Source organism: Gambusia affinis, linkage group LG09 (genome assembly GCF_019740435.1).
Source record: "Gambusia affinis linkage group LG09, SWU_Gaff_1.0, whole genome shotgun sequence".
Taxonomy (NCBI): Eukaryota; Metazoa; Chordata; class Actinopteri; order Cyprinodontiformes; family Poeciliidae; genus Gambusia; species Gambusia affinis.
The window spans coordinates 7,643,454-7,663,968 of NC_057876.1; the positions used below are offsets into that span (position 1 = coordinate 7,643,454).

Here is a 20,515-nt window from a genome sequence, read left to right on the forward strand (position 1 = left end):
TTCGCCTCCAGTTTCTGTACAGTTAATGTTTACAATAACAATATTTCAGCTTTGAAACCATTCAACTGTCCCTATCACGGATTTACAAAACAGATGTAGTCAAAAGGAAAACTGCAGTTGAGCCCCCTGTAACACAGCAATTAAATATTTATAAATGAATTTAAAAATTACTTCGATTCTTATGACACATCCTTAGTTTGTATACAAAACAAAGTTTGTTTGTGTCCCGTTCAGCTCAGTTCTGCAACGCCACCGAGTCCCAGAGAAACACGTCACAAACAGAGACGACTCATGTACATGATGTTGATGAGAGTTGAGAAACAACTGCGAAGAGAGCATCGCGAGAAACGTGTTCCCTCTTTGGTCCAGCAACATCACAGGTAGGGGGCAGTGTTACCACTTATGATTGAGAACATGACGAGGAGATGCGCTTCTTTTTATACCAGCAAAGCCCGGAGAGCAGCGGACCACGACCAGCCACCACACCACTAGTCGTAGGCCAAAAAACAAAAGGAAAAAAAGAAGCTGAATTTGTTTTTCAGTCCAACTAACCACCCACAATCCATCAAAGCATCATCAGTATTCGTTAGGTATTATATTTGGTAGCATCTCAAAATCAGTTTTCTTCACCCTCACATTAGTCACAACATTAACTTATTAAATAAAAACGACTGAACACATTCAGGTAGATTCAGACAAACTTTTTTCTGTGGCCTTATTTGGTTCAAGGTAAAGCTTTCAAATACAGTCAAGTGAGTAAAGTGTTAAAGGAAGACATGATTACAAGTGGAACACTAGCGGCCATTTATTGAGATTACCATCGATAGTAAACCTGCATGTATGTTTATGTTCAAACAAAGTGGTGAGCCCATTAATCTCCAAGTCCCCCTCCAGCATTGTTACACCGCCTTCGCAGGCTGCCCTGTACAATAAAACGTTCGCACCTAATAACTGTAGCCCCCACGTGTCGCAGAGTCGCTGCACAAAAACATCAAGTCTGGCAACTGCAGCTGTGTGGGCTCTAAACACAGCACATGGTAGAGTCTACGAGCTTCTTCGGGCGACGGAAACCTATAGCTACTTAAATCTGAACTTGCATCATCGTTTGCTTTACGACTTTTAAATTAACTTCGGCCACAATAAGCTGCAATATTGACGTTTTTTGTTGTCTTTACCGTGCGGAAAGCTGAAAGGAGGTAAAGCTGCGACGTTTAAACCGAACATGTCGACTGGTACGAAACAAGTGAAGAGCTGCCCCATCCCGACCAGGGTCCTCACCCTGAAGGACTGGTCCCAGCTGCCCGACTGTTACAGCCAGACACCCGGGGGGACCCTCTTCTCTACCACGCCCGGTGGTAAGAAAACTGATTTTAACTGCTGTGTTTTCTCATGTTGCTTTTATTTGTAACTACTACAAAGCGCAAATGTATCCTCCTTTAGAAAAATCACGCTTAACTTGAATAGTTTATGTATTAATCTCGCTAATTCGGTTTTTACTCGCAGTTTTTCCTACGTGCTCTCGCGATAGCACAATTAATGCAAAACACACGTGGAATGAAAGCAAAACCTAGTTCTGTCAAATGTACACGTTTGTCATTAGCAACTGTCCTAAAATCAGTTTTCTTTATCTCTTATGTATTTTTGCTAACGTCAACCAAACATTTTAATACAGTCTTTCTACTTCAAAATGTTTAATCTTAAAGTATTCTTCTCAAACGCGTTTGCTTTCACGTATTTAAGCAATCGGATGCTTAATACGACTCGTTTCCTCCTGCACAGGTCCTTTTAAAACGGCTCAAAAACAATCCTCCCGCATGAAAACAAAAGGAAGTTTCAAACTCGTGACTTGCAGAGAGGGTGTACATTTGCGGCTCAGATCAGAGCCATTTGATTGGCCTTTGCGACTATAGGGCAACTGGAGGCCGTCCAATCTTTTGAGTTAGAAGTGCATAAAGAACACACTGTACGACTTGGAAAAGAAGGGGAAGATGAGTAAATGTTTAATGCGCAGGGGAGCCATTTTTGTGTGGATGGCACAAGTTGTGCAAGAGATTCCACCACTGTGTTTTGACTTGCATTCCATCTCATATTTCTTCTTCTTCTTCTTCTTCTTCTTCTATACAGTCTTGTCATAAACTATATGCTGAACCATCTCCTCCTCTTTTCCTTCTTTTTGTCCAGGATATGAACTGTCCAAGCCCCATTACATAACATGTTTTCTCTCAGCCAGGCTGATACTTCGCAGAACAGTTCAAACTCCAGTTCAGAATAACACGAGCTGCAGACCGCTCCCAACGCCACATGGTACAAGTTTTCAAAACAGGTCAACTATGACATAATCCCTGGGTGCAGTTTGACCCTGAATGTACAGCTCTGTCATAGGTTGTCAACATGTTTTGTTTTGCTTTTTTCTTTCTTTTTCATTAAGCTGGAGGGTTTTTGAAAAACTTTTTGTGGATTTGACTGCTTAGGGGGTTTAAAAAGGTAAGGGAAGCGAGCAGAAGCATGTTTTCCACGTCGAACTTGTTTTCTTTTTGCCTCAAAGACGACATAAATCCACATTCCCTGCTTGCAAAGATGCGGCGCAAGTTGACTCTTCGCTAATGCGAACTTCCATCATAAGGTCGTTAGATACACCAAACGTCCTCCCTCTCGTCTCCGCCAAACGCAGGCACCCGCATCATCTACGACAGGAAGTTCCTCCTGGACTGTCGGAACTCCCCTCTCGCCAGGACGCCGCCGTGCTGCCTGCCGCAGATCCCGGGAGTGACGGTACCGGCCACACACGCGCACCACACGGGGAAACTGCAGGACCTCAAAGAGGAGGCCGAGGAGGAAGAGAAGGATGTCGGAGGTAAATATTTGCTCGTTGAGCTTCTGTTTTCTAAATGCGTGTGTGCAAATGTGGCTTCTTTTTTGGGGGGGAAGAGGGTGGGGGGACTCTGGAGGAAGAAGCAGCTCGTAAAACAGGATTACTATTCTGAGCTGTTGACTTTGAAGGTAAATACAGTGATGGTTCATCTAAAGAGACGTTGAGATGCTTTCAGGTTAAATGTGGTTCAGTGCTTTGAAAGTTTCCAAATGGTTAAAATATCAAAATTCACTTTTATTCCTCTTCTTCCTGTCTGTTGGAAAACACACCATGCTGATAAGTTCTGCAGTGTCTCGCCTCTCTGTTGTCCATCAGGGTGTGACCGCATGGGGTGATTTTATCTGATGCAATCTTTTTTTTTTTTTTTTTTTTTGAAATGCTAATATATTTATTTATTTTGTCCGTTTCTTTGCAGATGACAGCCAGTTTGAGATGGACATCTGAGTCAGCAGTACTACCTCCTGTGGAGTGTTGAGTTAAAACGCCTTATAAGTCGTAAAGGACTGTAAAGCATTACATACAAAGCTTTTTTCTTTTTAAAAAAAAAAAATTAAAAACCGAGGAACCTACAATGGAAAAGGTAACCAGATGTAAGGTGTTTTTCACCTTATAAAATTGGGTGTAAATTGTCTAACCTCGGATGGATTGGTTGGTCGCTTGTTTCAAAGAAACTATGGAATCAAGTTTGAAATCTGTTTTGATTTAAACCTTTTTTTTTTTATCTTTTGTAAATAAGAAACTTGTACTACGTTTTAAGTTTGAGGATTATGGTTATTTGATCAAAGCATGTACAAAAGAGGCGTTTGATACATGGATCCGTTTGCTTTTGTTGAATTCCCTCCAGAAAAAGAAGGGTGGGCTATCAGTACATGCCATGCGTCTCCCTTACAATTGGGGGGGGGAAGGGTAGTTGGGTTTCTACTGAAAAAAATCAGCTCTTACTTTGTTTTGTATGGACACGAATTGTAAAAAATAAATGAGTAAGCTGCCATCTTGTGTGTTTTCTGTTTGCAAGACTGATTTTCCCAGTTACGTTAAAAACTGAGGGTCTTTAATATGACTTTTTACTGTTGTGGTAATGCTGAACACCAGTGAAATGTGTTTAACTTCACTTAAACATATTTCTAAGGCCTTCCTTGAATACAATATCTCATTAATTTCTCATGGCCTGATTTGGAACATGGTGACTTTGTCAATATTTTGGGGGCTGTGTGTGAAACCCAGACGGGCTGAGTCATTGTAACAATGTTGGCTTTATTAGGAGGTAGATGCTTAAGGCTAAGTATAAACATTGGTGCCAAATCTGATGCAGTTCTTTGGAAAAGTATTTGCACGCTTTGAACTCATTGACATCTAGTCAAGTTACAACAAAAAACTTGAATGTATTTTTCTTTTCCGCCACGATTTTATGTGAACTTTCACATCTGATATGTGCACACAGTTGTGCTTAATTTTAAAGTGGAATACATAGGATTTTAGTTTTTGGCTTTTTCCAGATTTCCTGTATTTATTGCACAACATACATTTCCCTTCACGTCCTATTAGGACGTGAAAAAAAACACGTACGCTTATAATTTGCGTAAAATGCAAAGTAAAAGCTAAAGTGGGAGAAATCTGATGATTCCCTGTATTTAACTGTATTTCCATCATAATTAAACAGCATAAAAAAAAAGCATTCACACTGTGGTTCATCTGACCAGAGGAAACATTTTGTACATAACTTTTTTTTTTTTATTGTTTTATTTTATTTATTTAAAAAAAAAATTTTTTAGCAATCACTTTTCAATAAACACATTGACGACTGCCCCTATTTAATGTTTAAAATGCCTTTTTAGCCTTGTATCAAGTACAGGGTGGCATAACACAAACGCACACCAGACTTTCAGATTTTTATTTAAACAAATGTATTTTTGTCACCACTATACACCATGCTCTGTTGGTTTATCGCATAAAATCCAATTCAAACACAGCAAAGTTTGCAGTTTTGGTAAGCCAATGAAGACGTTCAAAGGGTAGGAATGTTAATGCAAATGAGCGCACGCTGTTTATGAAATTATCATATCCCCATTATCAGACATATCTAAGAGATGAGACACAGCGTGGCGTCTGTGTGGCAAATCATGGACTAAGTTGAAAGCATTTTTAGACACCTCGGACACACCCAGGCCCGTCTGTGCCACGGATTCTGCTGCTATCGTCGACACGATGAAGGCCGGGTCTCCTCGCTTCTCCCAGATCTGTGGATCATACGCACTGACAGAAAGGGGAAGGTCGGGTCTGTAGGAATGTGAGCAGCTGCTGCCAGCGAGCCAGACATGACCACAACGCAATATTTAGGCTGTTTCACCTATCAGCTGTCTCAGATGTGTAATTACACACCACCTATTCTAGCGTTTATGTTTAATTCAGCTCCGTCGAGGCAGCTATGTGGATTTTGTCGAGGTCCATCTCTAGGCTAGTGGAAGCAGACGTCATGTGACTTGGTGATGATATATGTCAGACTGCACAGCTGCTCCTGTCTTATGGCCTTACAGGCAAAATTACAGCTAACAAGTGACTCGCGATTCAATACTTCCCTGCTTCTTAACAAAAAAACAAAAAAACAAAACTCCACTCAGAATTTTACCATGATGGGGATTATTTGGAGAGCTGAGGAGTAATTTTACATGTACTATACTGCTATTTTATTCAGTGAGAAAGCAGGAACAAAGCAACGGAAAGGGTGAAAATCCATTTTTATTAGCCAAAGTTTGAGTTTATTTGGCATGCGAAAAAAAAGAGCAACCAATGCCAGTTGACTTCGATAAGGACCACGAGATGCTGATTTGTGCACTTATGCATGCACAAATGTATGAAACTGCAAATGCAAGAAAAGCCCAATATGTTCTGGTGCACGGCACTACCTCTGTAGTAATTATTGGCACAGATTGAAGAGATTTTTTTTTTGTTTTGTTTGATTTTTGGCAGAACAAACCTTATCTCCTGATCTCCTGTAACCTAAAATGCCCTGAAGTTGTCGTCTACATGTAGACATGAAGCGATGCCGACAGACAAGACACATGCAAGCTTGTAAATTGGATTTATCATCTAGATCCACATGCCTGGTTCAAATTCCCATGCATATGTTCCCTTGTAGCAAGCTCACTGTTTGTGCTGTTTCTGCCCACATGCAGATTACTTTTTTATTTTTTTTTTATTTTGTACAATTTGTTTTTGAATTCTTTGGGCAGAAAGAGAGAAGATCAAAGTCTAAATCATAAATAATGTAGATAAATAAACCTTGTTCCAGTACAATCATTCAGTTCAAACCGATGTGTCCATTTTCTCTGAATATACCTAATTTGTTGTAATAACAAATGACAACAAATCTCTTCATTAAAATAAGTTACCCTACAAGTTGATTATTGACAGATTTGAGTTTGGTAGGAAAGTTATACATTTTGTTATAGAGACTAATAAACATTTTTAGCAGAAATATAATCGATCTGCCACTTTTGTGAGCCTTTCGAACATTCCTAAACTAGAATCATAGATGGATATGCTCTGCTTTAATGTTCAGAGAACGGTCCTTGGAAACCAGCTCCACATATGCTACAAAGGTCACCATCGATCAGAGACACGTGGCCAAATATAAACTTCCAGACAGAAAGAAGTTGTACTTTACTTTGTGGGTGTTCAAAATACGACAAAATTTACACAAACCCTAACTCGCCAAAGTCATTCATAGCATTTATTATCTAGGTTAACATTGTTTTTTTTTCTTTCGTTGCAAAGTCATGCATGATATGCCTGCAATTTTTCTGGAGCAGCTGTGAGGGGCTGCTGAAAGTAGGAGGGCCTCAGCCAGTGTACGTTTCACCGACCATATGACGGCGACACATGAGCTTATCAGTACCCACACAAACTAGAGCAGCAAAGAAACGCTCAAGTTCCGACTTCATGTAGTTTAAGATGACGATTTACGTCATGAAGAATGTAAAAACCATCTCTACACTTGGATTATTTTGGTCTTTGGTCATGCAGCGTACGGCCAAGGAAACATTTCAATCCTGCACTTTCACAACGTGTGTTGGAAAAATCTCCGCGTCGTACTACTGTAAACAACACTGGAGATGACCATGTGCTTCTCTCCATCCCCAGCCCCCATGATGAGTCTAAACGAACCCCTTAAACTCAGGTTCCTTACGCAGGGTAAAGTACGGGTTAATCGAGTGGGCTCTATTTTCGTCCGCCGCTCCGTGTTGAGGCTCAGGAAGTGGGGTCAGGCCGGATTGCCGGGGCAACGTTACAAACAGGCACTGGAAATACACGGCCTGCTCCGTGATCTCCACAGGGGGATGGGATGGGGACTTGAAGCGGAGCACATGCTGGATTCTAGACGAACACATTCCACCCTACGCCCAGTGATCCAGCACGCTCCTGGGAACTCAGCCAGTGGGGCTGCGCTCTGACTTTAGCTGTGAAAACATTTCAGAGAATAAAGCGATTCCTCGATTACCGCTGCACTTTGAAATCGAATCCAAGAGACAAGCTGACCACAGAAACTTGGATGGCAGATTTGTTTTTGAACAGCAAAATGTTTTCCCCTTTTTTTTTGTTTCCTTCTTGGCCTCCCCTCACACACAAGTTGATACCTACAATATCTAAAGAAAAAAATATGACACACAACTTTTTAAGGAAATACTTTGCTAGAATTGCGTCTCTTTGGTATAGTTACTCGCTCGGTGAAACAGTCTCCCTGGCCGTTGCGCAATCTCTGTTTTGCTGCACAGGGTACAGTGAGACATGTTATTGCTTAATATGTAAAGAGTGCCTTTGACCATCATCTTCCCCTTTCATGAGATTACCTATTGGACAGTCTCATGTCATAACTTACAGTTTAGGCACAGGTTCTAGAAGATGTATATTGCCTATGTTTATTGTGCAACTTTACCATGTATTGCAACATCGTCTGTTGTTACTGCAGAACAGACATTTCCCTGCCTGCAGGCTCCTCTTACATGAGCTTCTGCCTGTTAGCAGCATGTTACACACGTGGACGAAAAATGTTGCTTTCCCTCTGACCAAAAAGCCCACAACAGTCATTGAAATAACTAGAAATGGAGACAATAAATACAAATTTACTGAAAATGAACTGATGAAAATCAGACGCTGTGTTTTAACAGAATCATTTAACCCCCCCCCCAAAACTCTTTGTTGGTGGTATAGAAAAAACTGAGAACACAAAAAGAATAAATCTTCCTGTTAGATGTTGACGGAAGCTCAACGTGTGTGCCTCATCTTTTCTGTATCACAAGCAGTGTTGGCATAGTTACTTAACTTTAATCAGACTACTGATTACTCCTTGAAAAAGTAACTTAGTTAGATTACTGACTACTTGATTTGGAAAGTAACTAAGTTACACTAAAAGTAACTTTTTAGTTACTTTCAGCAGCTGCTAACAACAACGCTCTGCCTCCTGTGAAAATCACATTGATCTTTGTCAATACTTTTTTGTAAGCTATTTTATAATGGTAACATCAACAATGTGTCTCCACTGATAAGGTTGAATTGAAGAGGAGATTGTACAAAAAAATTAAAACGTGAGTAATTTGTGTGGTCCACTGTTGTCTGGAAAACTCTAAGAAGGAATTTAAACGTAGTAACGCACAGTGATTTTGATAAGTAACTGTAGTCTGACTACTCGATTTGAAATAGCAACGCGTTATATTACTCGTTACTGAAAAAAGTGGTCCGACGTCAGTAACGCGTTACAAATTAACGCGTTACTGAAATCAAATCAAATCAAACTTTATTTGTATAGCACATTTCAGCAGCAAGGCATTTCAAAGTGCTTTACATCAAATCAAACATAAAAACACAATGCAACAAAGAATCAACAATAAAAACACAACATCAAGTCAGATTCCGTCAATAAATTCTGATCACAAGTTAGTAAAAAATTATTTTTAAGCAAACCTTTGGGAGTTGAAGAGGTTATTGAATCGGGAGTTGACTAGTGAGTCATGTTGTCCGATTTGTGATGAGTATGGTGTGGAAGGTGGGACACAGTTCTGGAGGCTGGTTTATGCTAATGCTAGCGGACTTTGTTTCCGTTTATTGAGCTAGCTGAGAAACAGCTAAAGTACTGCTGAATTCATATTGAACTGGTTGGATTTTGTACATTTCAAAACGATTTTCAGATAAATGACGCTATTTTAATTGCTTTATCTGCAAAATGGCGTTTCCTTCTCAAAACCCAGCAAAACCAGATTGTATGACATTCGTAACTAATGGCTGTTAAGTGTAAAGAGACCCAGCATGAAAGGACCATTTCAGTTCTGTATTTCTTTGTGTAGCAGATAAAGTGCTATTGTTCTGTAAAACAATACAGTTGTAAGATAAGCTGTTTAAATATTCAAGTATATTTTATCTGTGCAGAATAGAGGTCGTGAAAGCTATTAAAATAGCTAAAAGCAAATTTATGTACTTTTATTTGTATTGTTAAAAATGCAAAAGATTTGGAAATATGGAGTATGTTCATTGTACACAAGAAGAATAAATCTTCCTGTTAGATGCTGACGGAAGCTCAACGTGTGTGTGTCTCATCTTCTCTGTATCACAGCATCACACGTTGAGGGAAGATCATCTTATACATTACCCTCAGGTTACCCAAGGTTGCAGGGTAACATTGACATTTCATCGCACCCTGCACAGATTCAAGATACCTTGTGCCAGAAGCAGCAAGGTATCTAGCCCCAGAACATAACCAAGCCCTTGCTTTGAAAAGTATCTGTTCTTGTCTTTCAATTTCACAATTATACACAACATCTTGTTTGTCTAATAGACAAAAATAATCCAAAAAAACAGATTGAATTTTGGTGTAATGGGACAAGCTAAAAAACACCTTCTCAAAGAGTAGTCATAAATCCATACCAGAGTCTCGTTTATCATAATCAACAGGTAAATTTAACAGGTGGCTATTTTCTGTATGCATTGCATCCATATCAATGTTAAGATTCATTTTGGGAGAAATAACTCTTGCCTTTTAGGAGGTATTTCACTATGTACATATTAAAAAAAGAAAAATACCAGAGAACCTGCTTTATTCTACTTCCCTTCCAACCAAAAATACAGTTGAAAAATACTGTAGAATATACTCGGGATTTATTTCAGTAACATCTTTTTGTAACATTTTAAAGAAAAACAAACGTTAATGCCAACAACAATAATCTGTTCTTACTGTTTCGCCATAATGTGTCCGAGTAACCAATAATGTACAGCACATAAAAATGGTAAAACATGTTTTGCTGCAAGCTGTGAATGTGCACCTTTGACACTTGGACTTCACTGTGCTGACAGTGCATCTTCACTATAGTTAATGTAGGTCAACAGTGTCAACACTCCAGTATTATTTCTTCCAGACCAGGTTGACATCCTGTATATGTGAAATCACGTGAGTATTTACTTTAGATGAGTCTCTGCAAATATGCACAGGTCTCCTTCACTCTAACTATGAGCTGCCAGTTCCAAATAAAAGAGCACGCACACACACACACACCTACACATATATATATATATATACACACACTATTCAGAGTGCTTATATGCAGATATATACCTATTATAAGTGACTGATGCGATTCTAAACTCTGATCTGAATGACAAAATTGCATTTTCCCTTCCTATCAAAAGTGTACTCTGAAAGTGTCTTGGATTCCACTGTTCTAGTTTTTGAGTTTTCAATTTCTGCTTATGTTTTACAGCATTTACTTTTATGGAACAACAGGCACCGTGGTTTGAAACATTTTAATGCAAACAATCTACTTCATAGATCAGATTGTGTTCATGTAAAGGTGATATCTTTTGTAATATTCTTTAAATGCACATAGTGCACATGCCATTTCAGATATTATTCTTATCCAGCCACAAAGAAAATAAAAAGATGACACAGCAGAAAAAGTAAACACTAAAGCAGTTTTGTTTTCTAATTCAATATACACAAAATGTTGCTCTCTGATAAAACAAAATGTAAATTAACTACATGAATGTAAGTTGTGATATTTATTGCATATCTATATATTCTAGATTTATTAGACATACTGTCATAATAGGTTTAAGTTCTTGGCCCACATGCAGAACAAGCACAGGAGAACAGTGATCAGTTAAATGAGATTTTATTTGCACAAAATGATAAGATAATTTGAGAGAGAGAGAGAGAATCCAGGAACGGGCTCACGGGGTCATCTGCTCATTCGTGAGATGGTAGATTCAGTCTGGGAGAGGGTAACTGCCAGTTCTTGGTTGCGGCTGTGAGTCGGTCCAGGTTTCCAAGGACGACACAGTTGGGCGATTCCTGGGCAGGGTAGCAAACAGGTAAGTTCTGAGCGTGGAGGAAGAAAGAGGAGCGATCTGACTGCCAGCTGGGGAAAAGCTCCGATAACTGCTTGTGATCTGGCTGAGGAGATGACTGTTGGGCTCGGGTGAACAGTGGGTAAATTCCACGGCGTCACGAGGAGTGGAAATCCAAAAGGCCAGAGATAGCTCTTCACAAAGAGAATGCTCAGTGTCACTAGGAAAACACCAGAGAGAGGAAAGGACAAGGAGAAATTACTCTAGGTAGCTCAGAGAACAAAATCAAAGCAGAGAGGCTCGAGGTACCATCACTGGCAAACACTCAGGCGCTGAAGTGCAGGCAGTCCGCTCCTCTTAAGCTTCAGGATGATTAGAAGATGAACAACAGGTGCGCTGAACCACGGGCACACCCACCCCTTAGTGCAGCCTCTGGCGCCCTCTGGTGGGTGAAATGAGGAACCGCCAACAAAGAGGGTGAACAGAACGCAAACAGGAACCAAAACGCCGGGTTCCCAACAAGTACATATTTTAGAAAGCGACACAAATCTCCAAAAATAGATACTAGGAGTCGCTTTTGAGGTCTGTGCTTTGCTCATGTTTTGTGGAGAGTGCTGAGTTTTCAATTTCTCTTCCTGATTCCGAGGTTTCATCCCGTCCCAAACTCTCCTCGGTTTGGGTGTCTGGAGGAGTCAGATCATGTTCAAAAGCAGGATTTATTTGCCCTTGACTATGTCGGTTCATAACTGTCTCAAAAATCTGGAAGACCTGAAAACAACAAAAACCAAAATTTAGAAACCACAAATCAAATGGTCAAAAGCTTTTATAGACAAATGGGCAAAATTTGGTCTTGCTTGTTTTACCTTGGATTTTGGAATGAGGCCCACTCTGTAGAAACCAATTTGTCCAGTTTCAATCTTGGTGCAGTCAACGACAATAGATGCCATATTCTCAGGGGAGGGTCCATCACACAACACTCCTTCAACCTTAATAAAAAGAAAATTCACTACATGAACAACATTTTTATTTGTTTCAGCTGAACAACTCAATACTATTGTCATGATCAGTTCAATTTGTTTAGCCCACATACAGAACACCACACAGGAGAGACGAAATCAGTAAACGCGGTTTATTAGAAAATAAACGATAGGTGGAACGGTTCTGATCCTGGGGATTATGGCTCAGGAAACAATCGGCACTCTATGGAAAGACGGCGAATATGGTGAGTTCACGGTAATGGGAGGCGGGAGTGCTAACAGTAGTAGTGGACCAATCTCACTTGTGGAGTTAAAGAACTTGTCTGAGGGTTTTTACTGGAGGTCCGGGGTCTCGATCTCTTTGTGGTTGCAGGTGATCCAGGGTCTTGACAGGAGTGGTGGAGGGCGGACAGGTAGGCTCGGGCCTCCACTGTACAGTCGTACAGTGGTACCAGTCGTACCAATGTACGACTGCCAGCCGGAGGCCACTGGAGACGCTGAAACAAAGAAAGGACAACGTGGGATTACTCAAAGGTCTTTCGAGGAAAGAATCTCAGATCGAGCACATCAGGGCTCAGAGCACCATGGTAGGCTAATACTCCAGCATTTGTTTTATGACGGTTGGCAAACAACTTACAGGTGCATTACCGCCACCTTCCAGACTGGAGTATGAACCAGATGTAAAACCACTATACTCTTCCCATAATACCTGTCCTCCTAAGAAAACTAAAAATGCTGCTGAACACTACATCCTCAGACGATTTTTGCAACAAATTTCTAATATCTAATTTATTTTTGTTTCTATTTAACTCTCTGATTAACACCTCTCTTTCCTGATTATATTTATGACATTCTAGAAAAATATGTTGTATTGTTTCTGACTCTCCACAATATCTACACATACCTGTACTATGTTTGTTAATTATTTTCAGAGTACTATTTAACCCCGTATGCCCAAACCTTAACCTGGATACAACATCCTCTTCTCTTTTATTCCATTTACCTTTCCTACATTCCCCAACTTGTTTTTGAATGCTATAATAAAATATTGCATTGACTTCTCTATCCCATTGCTCCTGCCATTTCTTTTTAATATACGTTTTACTTATACTTTTGACCTCACTTTTGCTTATTTTGATATTAAGCTCAACATTATCCTGTTTTGCTGCATTTTTAGCAAATTTATCCAGCAAATCATTTCCTACTATTCCAATATGGGCAGGAATCCAAACTAATTTAATCTAGGATCCATATTTTTTAATTCTAAAAATGGATTGATTAATATCCAATATGATATCTTGTCTTGTTTCTGAATTTTGCTCTAAAATACTTATTAATGCACTACTTGAATCTGAACAGATCAATATCTCCGTCTTTCTCATTTCCTCACGCCATTCTAGAGCCATTAATATAGCCATTAATTCCCCTTTGTATAACAGCATCGAAGTATTGGCAGTCAGGCCCTCTTGTACTCCAGGACTGATGAGATGATTGAGACTGGTGTGGAAGGTGATGGCACACCTCTCCGGAGAAAGGTGGGTATGGCGCCATCTACTGGACAGAAGGTGAGTAGCAAGAGTGGAACAAACAAAACCCATGAAGGGGACAAAACCCCGGTCCCCGACAACTATCTCATGATTATTACCTTTTTCCCAGTTTAGCATAAACTTGGTTATGATGAGTTGTATCTGCCTCACCTGTTGGGTTGGCTGAGGTTACTGCAATTGGACCCACCTTTTAGAAATAGAAGATGGTCAGTCAGCAATGTAATATCATTTTTAATTAAACTGAGATGGGCGTTGATCCATAATCTTGGACTTTACCAAATTAATCAGATGTGTAGCTACGGCGCAGTCTGGGCTCCCGATGTGTTTGGCAGCATCTCCCAAACCAAATATGTTCTACCATGGTCCTATCAAAGTCAGCCAACAAAGCCCATCAGATATTCACATGAGCACATCATGAACTCAGTTTTCCCTGAAAATAACAAATCACTCTCCTCGGGGGATGACCATGCTGATAGAATAAGGCCATGCAGCCTCCATGAAGTCCAGGAGCAGGGGACTCAGCAGGTGTCTAACAAGCTCCAGCTGCTTGACAGAAGAGATCCACATGGGCATGGGTCGGTCATCAGCCTGCTTCTTAACTCTGAAGCCCAACAAAAATGATCATCAGTGACAGAAAAACAACAAAAAAAACTTTGCTCAGACAAAGTTTTACAACTATGAAGCCTACTTGTAAACTTTGAGAACTGCATCTGGTTTGTTCCAGGCAGCCACCAGCACATAGACAGTGTCAGTTGGCATCTTACAGGTGAAACTGCAGCTGAATTGGACGAAGGTGCTTATTCTATTTGATATCAAGTTCTATTTGGAAGCTAAAGCTGATATTTCTATAAAATATATTTTGGTGAAGCTAGTTTAAAAAAAGAAGAGCATTTATTTTTTACTTATTTTATTGCATATTGAATTCCAATAAAATAATTTTCTTCCTTTTTCTTAAACTGCTCTGTAATCAGGGTAATTACACTGAATCTTTCCTATAATCAAGCCGTTACTTTATTACTTTGCCGTTGAGACATGAGTCAGCAGTTTCTCCTCTAATGCAACGGGTCTTCCTGGTTACCTGGAGGTGGATGATGTCACTGACTTAAACAAAGGACAATGGGAGGAGAAAGGACTATAAACAGTGTTGCTCTGCAACACTCCTGTCAAACCTGCACTGAGTAGCTCCGTTGGTCCAACATACAGTGCATACTGTCACCTACCCCTCTTAATTAAGGTAAGAAATCTGCTTCCATGCATTAGCTGCTCATGTTAAGGTTTTTTTTTAATTCCATAAATTAGACCAAAGCTTGTTGGTGTTAGGCACTAAAATGAGACACAGTAATAAAGAAGTTTAAAATAAATGGCAGCAGTACAAATTTTAGAATCAACTTTAGGTGCTTTGTTTATTTAAGGTTCTAATACAGCAACAGGCTCTCTGTTAGGTGGATTATCTAAGACCAGCAGTGTTGGCAGCAGCAACGCTCTGGTAACTCATTTTTTGACTGCAAGTGTAAATGATTGTCTAAACTCTTGCAGGCTCTTAGCCACCTATACTGGTTATTCTGCATATATTGATAAAAAAAAGGTAAAACTTTAAAAAAGATAAAAGTTTTTCTGCATCTTTAAAAACGATCATGTGTGTTTTTCAGTAATCATGGCGAAGCGTGTTGCAGTTATTCTGTCTGGCTGTGGCATCTATGACGGCACAGAGATCCACGAGGCCTCTGCCGTCCTGGTCCATCTGAGTCGTGCTGGAGCAAAAGTAAGGACAAGAACGGGCTAAAAAATATTTCTAAGTTGTTAATTTTTCTGGAAACCACGACTTTATAAAAAAAATAATAGCATTTTGGAGAGGCGAAAATGTTCAATGCTGTTTGATCTCAGGTCAAGATGTTTGCCCCCGACGGAGATCAGATGCACGTTGTAAATCACTGCGAGGGGAAACCTACTGAGGAAAAGAGGAACATCCTGCAGGAAAGCGCTCGTATCGCTAGGGGGGACGTGACTGATCTGGCCAAGCTGGATGTCTCAGCGTTTGACGCTGCCATCATTCCAGGTGAGATGATCTGCTATAAACTCAGATGAAGCTGTGTGAAGCTTCTCTGTTTAATGTTTTAATGATGGTATCTGAACAAACCCCTACGTTCTCTATCAGGAGGGTTTGGTGTGGCTAAGAACCTGAGCGACTGGGCTTTAAAGAACAAGAGCTGCACCGTCCAGCCACAACTGGAGAAGATCATCAAGGATTTCCACAAAGCAGGAAAGCCTCTGGGCATGTGCTGCATTTCCCCTGTCCTGGCTGCAAAGCTGCTGCCCGGCTGTGAGCTCACCGTGGGGCAGGACAAAGAGTGTGAAAAGTGTGTAAATCTCTGTTCACATTATGTTAGTTTAATGGATTTTGTGTGATCATTCACTTGGTTTTTATCTTCAGGTGGCCGTTTGCTCAGACGGCTGGAGCTCTGAAGGACATGGGCTGCAAACACGTGAACAAAGACGTGGATGAAGCTCACGTTGATGTCAAGAACAAGCTGGTCACCACCTCTGCCTTTATGTGCAACGCTCCCTTTCACAAAGTGTTTGATGGAATCGGCGTCATGGTTCAAGAAACCCTGAAACTTGCCTAAAGAGTGTTATTGCATATCTGGTTGTACATACCTGTTTAAAATATGCATCAAATGTGTTCATGAGCATTTTGGCTATTGTTAAAATACAGCAATTTGCTTTAATGTAATTGTTAAAGTGTGGATTGTTTTAAATTTTCAATAAAATGCTTTCTAATTATTAGATTTTCTTATTATTTACGTTTTGTGTACACAGTTGTTACTGTGTCTTGTCTTTATGCTGCAACTGCGAAGTAATTTCCCTGTTGGGATGAATAAAGTACCTCTACTCTACTCTACTCTACATTTATGAAATCTTTCAGCTGTATACACATTGAAAAGATTCCACGCCCCTTTTTTGACTTAAGAAGTTTTCTAAAACAGATTTTCTTTTCTTTGGTAGCTATAAATCACACAAACATTTGAAGTAAAATCTGCTTATGCTCGACATTTTAGTAGCTCTACAGTATGGAAAGCAATTGCAAACTTTTATGTAGGTAGAAAAATATGAAATATTTTCACATTTCACACGGACTGACGTCTCTAAACGAAATACATGCGTGAATATCAAAACAAAAGAGTTTGCATAACAATTTGTTAGAAATTCAGCAATTTTAAATGTAGTGATTCACCAGCTTCTTGTAGCTTTACTAACCACGTCAAGTCACTAACTTACCAATTGTCATTGGATGACAGTGCCAGGATCCACCTTGACACATCACCACTGATTCCTGAATCTTTATTTTTGGGTGAACTGCACATCAACCCCACTGCCTGAATGGAATCACTGTTGTAAGAAAAAATATATCTAACATTTATTTCATTTTAATTTCACTTTATATAGTAACAAGTCTACTCTTAGGGAAAATTAAAATAAACTATATATATATATATACACCAGAGCAATTGAGGCCCAGATCTACCACACCAGACAAGACCCAAGGTGTAGGTTGTGCAAGGAGGCCCCTGAGACAGTCCAACACATAACAGCAGGGTGCAAGATACTGGCAGGGAAAGAATACATGGAACGACACAACCAAGTGGCAGGCATAGTGTACAGAAACATCTGTGCAGAATATGGACTGGAACCCCCAAGATCAAAGTGGGAAACACCCCCGAAGGTAGTGGAGAATGACCGAGCTAAGATCCTGTGGGACTTCCAGATCCAGACAGACAAAATGGTGAGGGCGAACCAACCAGACATAGTCGTGGTGGATAAACAACAGAGGAAAGCCGTTGTGGTGGATGTGGCAATACCAAGTGACTGCAACATCAGGAAAAAGGAGCATGAAAAACTAGAGAAATACCAGGGCCTAAGGGAGGAACTGGAGAGGGCCTGGAAGGTGAAGACCACAGTGGTGCCTGTGGTCATCGGGACCCTCGGGGCAGTCACCCCCAAACTGGAACAGTGGCTACAACATATCCCTGGAAGATCATACGACATCTCAGTCCAGAAATGTGCAGTCCTAGGCACAGCCAAGATACTCATGAGAACCCTCAAGCTCCCAGGCCTCTGGTAGAGGACCCGAGCTAAGAGGAAGAAGAATCACCACCATGTGGGTGAGAAGGGAATTTTTATATATATATATATATATATATATATATATATATATATATATATATATATATATATATATATAAACAATATGTTTAGTTATGATAAGCAGTTAATTGGATGTGTTCCAGTTCATCTCTGATGCTGCTTCCCCAATAGAAAAGGGAAAACCTCATACCATTGACTTAAAATACGCAATAAAAACTATTTTATTTTCTGTTGAATGACATAAAACTGCTTCGAAAATTACGTAAGACTGGTGAGTAGTTAAATGTTAATACTTAAAGTAACCCGAGTAACTAATCTTTTAGGAAACTCAAACATAAAGGCTAATTTAGGCATTTTAAGTGTGTCTTTATGAGTCACTGCACTTTTTAAGGAATGGTGAATATGTCAACATTAGAAATATTCTGCTCCTGTTTAAAGGATCCACAAATAAAACAATGATCAGATTTGTTTGTGATTAGAGTGTAATCCTGAATCAGGATTTAAAGAGAGTAAGGACTATATTGTAATACAGCAAATAATTTCATTCAGCGTTACTGCCTTTTAGTCATTATTGTTTAATAGTTTTGCAGGTGCTAAACAATTATGTTTTCAAAACATAATTGTAAATGTAAATAATTGTAAATAATTGTAAATTGTGTTTTTCAAAACATAATTGTCAGTTTTTACATTGGTAGCTTATTAAATACGATATGTAATGGAGTTAGTATTACCTTATATTCTGTTGGTTGTTGCTGAATGACCGGATGATGGAAGGTCCTGAAGATACGTTAGCTGTTTCTTTCTATTTGTAAAAAGTGTGGATATTTTGTCTGTTTTAAATAAACAGATTACATTGGAGAACAAAATAAAAAAGGTGGATTAAAATAAGCTTTTCCCCCCCTCCGTAAATAACTGAGGTTGAGCATTACTTTTAGTAAAGAAACCGGAGCATTTAAGTGTTGACACAATGCTTCCTAATTAGTCATGCTGCCCCCTACTGTCCATGATTTCTACCTGCATTTACATGTTGACATTACAACGCTTTTAAAATCGTTCTTCTGCCCCCTGCTGCACACGGCTTGCAGCTGCACTCAGATCACGTCTCAGTATTCATACATGAACCTGGAACGTTTTAAAATTTGTTCACATTACAACCACACACTGTTGTATATATTATCTGAATTTTATGCGGCAGACCAACATGCAGGTATAATAAAGTTTCCAATGAAGTGGAAAGAAATTATAGATGATGTAACTCTGTAGCATCAATTTATATTCAGCCTAATTAACTTTGAAATCCCTCAATAAAATCTAATTTCACAAACTGACTTTAGAAGTCATGTATCAACATCTGTGATCTATTCTCAAAATAAATAAATCAGTTCTGTTACGAATTTGTTATTTCTCGCTGCCCAAACAGCTGCATGACAATGAAGGGAAATTGAAAGAATAATATAGGACAACGTAAAGTGAAAGACCAGGAGAGAGAAAAGAGAGCAGAGAAGCAGCAGTTTGGAGGAGCTACAGAGATCCACGGCTTAGGTGGGAAAGTCAATTAACAGAACAATTATAAGTTGTAAACCCCAGAAATCTTTCATTCATGGAACTAGCATTCTACATGGTGGCAGCCTAATCCTACGGGAATGATCTTTCTCACCAGAGACACAGAAGATGCAGATTTAATAGGTGGAGCTAAACACAAGACAGTTTTTGAAGAAAATACTTTATAAAAGTTAAATGGATATTTTAGATTGGATGATATTTGTGTGTTAAATGGCCCATTCAAATTCTAGACCTAAATCCACTTGAGTACCTGTGACAAGACTTCACAATGCTCTCTAGTCAATCTCACTACATTTCAGCAATTAGCAAAGTAGAATGAGTATTGATCCAGGGGAGCAAAATATAAATGCACACCAGACTGGAAAAAATTGTGAAACATATGCATCTTTCTACTTTCCAATCATGCACCACTTTGTAGTGTATGCATATATCACATAAATTCTAAAAAATAACTCTGATGTTTGTGGCTGTCTTAATTAGGGATGTACCTAATTAAGGCCAGCCGATTATCTGTGATTTTTTTACAAGTGAAGCCGATCTTATATACTGATTTTATCTACCTCTGCAAAGGTATTTAAATCAACTGCTATCTTCTTCTGCTCTGATGTGAGAGAGGCTTGATTAGCAGACCGCCCCACCAGATCATGTCTATATGTTTGAGTTAACAATAGTCATCTCACTGCTGGCAACTCATGAACTTTCTTGCAATATTTTGCAACATTTTAGGCAAAAGAATTTGGTATCTGCCAAAATCGGTATCGGCATGTCAGGATATTTAATAGATTGGTAATCGGTGATTGGCCAGAAAACTGCAATCGGTGCACCCCTGGTCTTAGTGCTTCTGCAAGGTATTGTAGTATTAACTTCTGTTACAGGAATCATGTACGGTAAAATTTGCAAAGAGGTCACTTCAGCTGAAGAAAAACAAGCAGGAAACAACTGGATTAAATCATTCAAACAGAGTATCGTTGAACTGATTTAATTTACAACAACTATAATGCCATTTCAAAGTATAGTGTCCTCCCACTGTACCATGAAAGTACTTTGTGGGGGTTTGAAGAAAGCTTTAATCACAATGTAAG

General features: G+C 39.4%; 3 protein-coding genes across 7 annotated transcripts in view; 2 read left to right on the plus strand and 1 right to left on the minus strand.

Moving 5' to 3' along the window:
- Positions 1–900: 900 nt before the first annotated feature.
- eif4ebp3l (eukaryotic translation initiation factor 4E binding protein 3, like) lies at positions 901–3,863 on the plus strand. The gene is made up of 3 exons (XM_044127601.1): positions 901–1,355; positions 2,672–2,854; positions 3,288–3,863. Exons 1-3 carry the CDS (start codon positions 1,223–1,225, stop codon positions 3,314–3,316), a joined length of 345 nt encoding a protein of 114 aa, XP_043983536.1. The 5' UTR covers positions 901–1,222; the 3' UTR covers positions 3,317–3,863.
- An 11,039-nt stretch (positions 3,864–14,902) lies between these two features.
- LOC122837314 (glutamine amidotransferase-like class 1 domain-containing protein 3A, mitochondrial) lies at positions 14,903–16,508 on the plus strand. Its single transcript, XM_044127602.1, has 5 exons — positions 14,903–14,961; positions 15,377–15,489; positions 15,612–15,783; positions 15,883–16,084; positions 16,159–16,508. Exons 2-5 carry the CDS (start codon positions 15,382–15,384, stop codon positions 16,349–16,351), a joined length of 675 nt encoding a protein of 224 aa, XP_043983537.1. The 5' UTR covers positions 14,903–14,961; positions 15,377–15,381; the 3' UTR covers positions 16,352–16,508.
- A 3,869-nt stretch (positions 16,509–20,377) lies between these two features.
- si:ch211-153b23.7 (TNFAIP3-interacting protein 1) overlaps positions 20,378–20,515 on the minus strand; it is a 46,379-nt gene continuing 46,241 nt past the window's right edge. For all 5 annotated transcript variants that reach the window (XM_044127607.1, XM_044127604.1, XM_044127606.1 and 2 more), the window contains exon 7: positions 20,378–20,515. This exon is cut by the window's right edge and continues 545 nt beyond it. The gene's annotated coding sequence lies outside the window, so the exon portion shown is untranslated.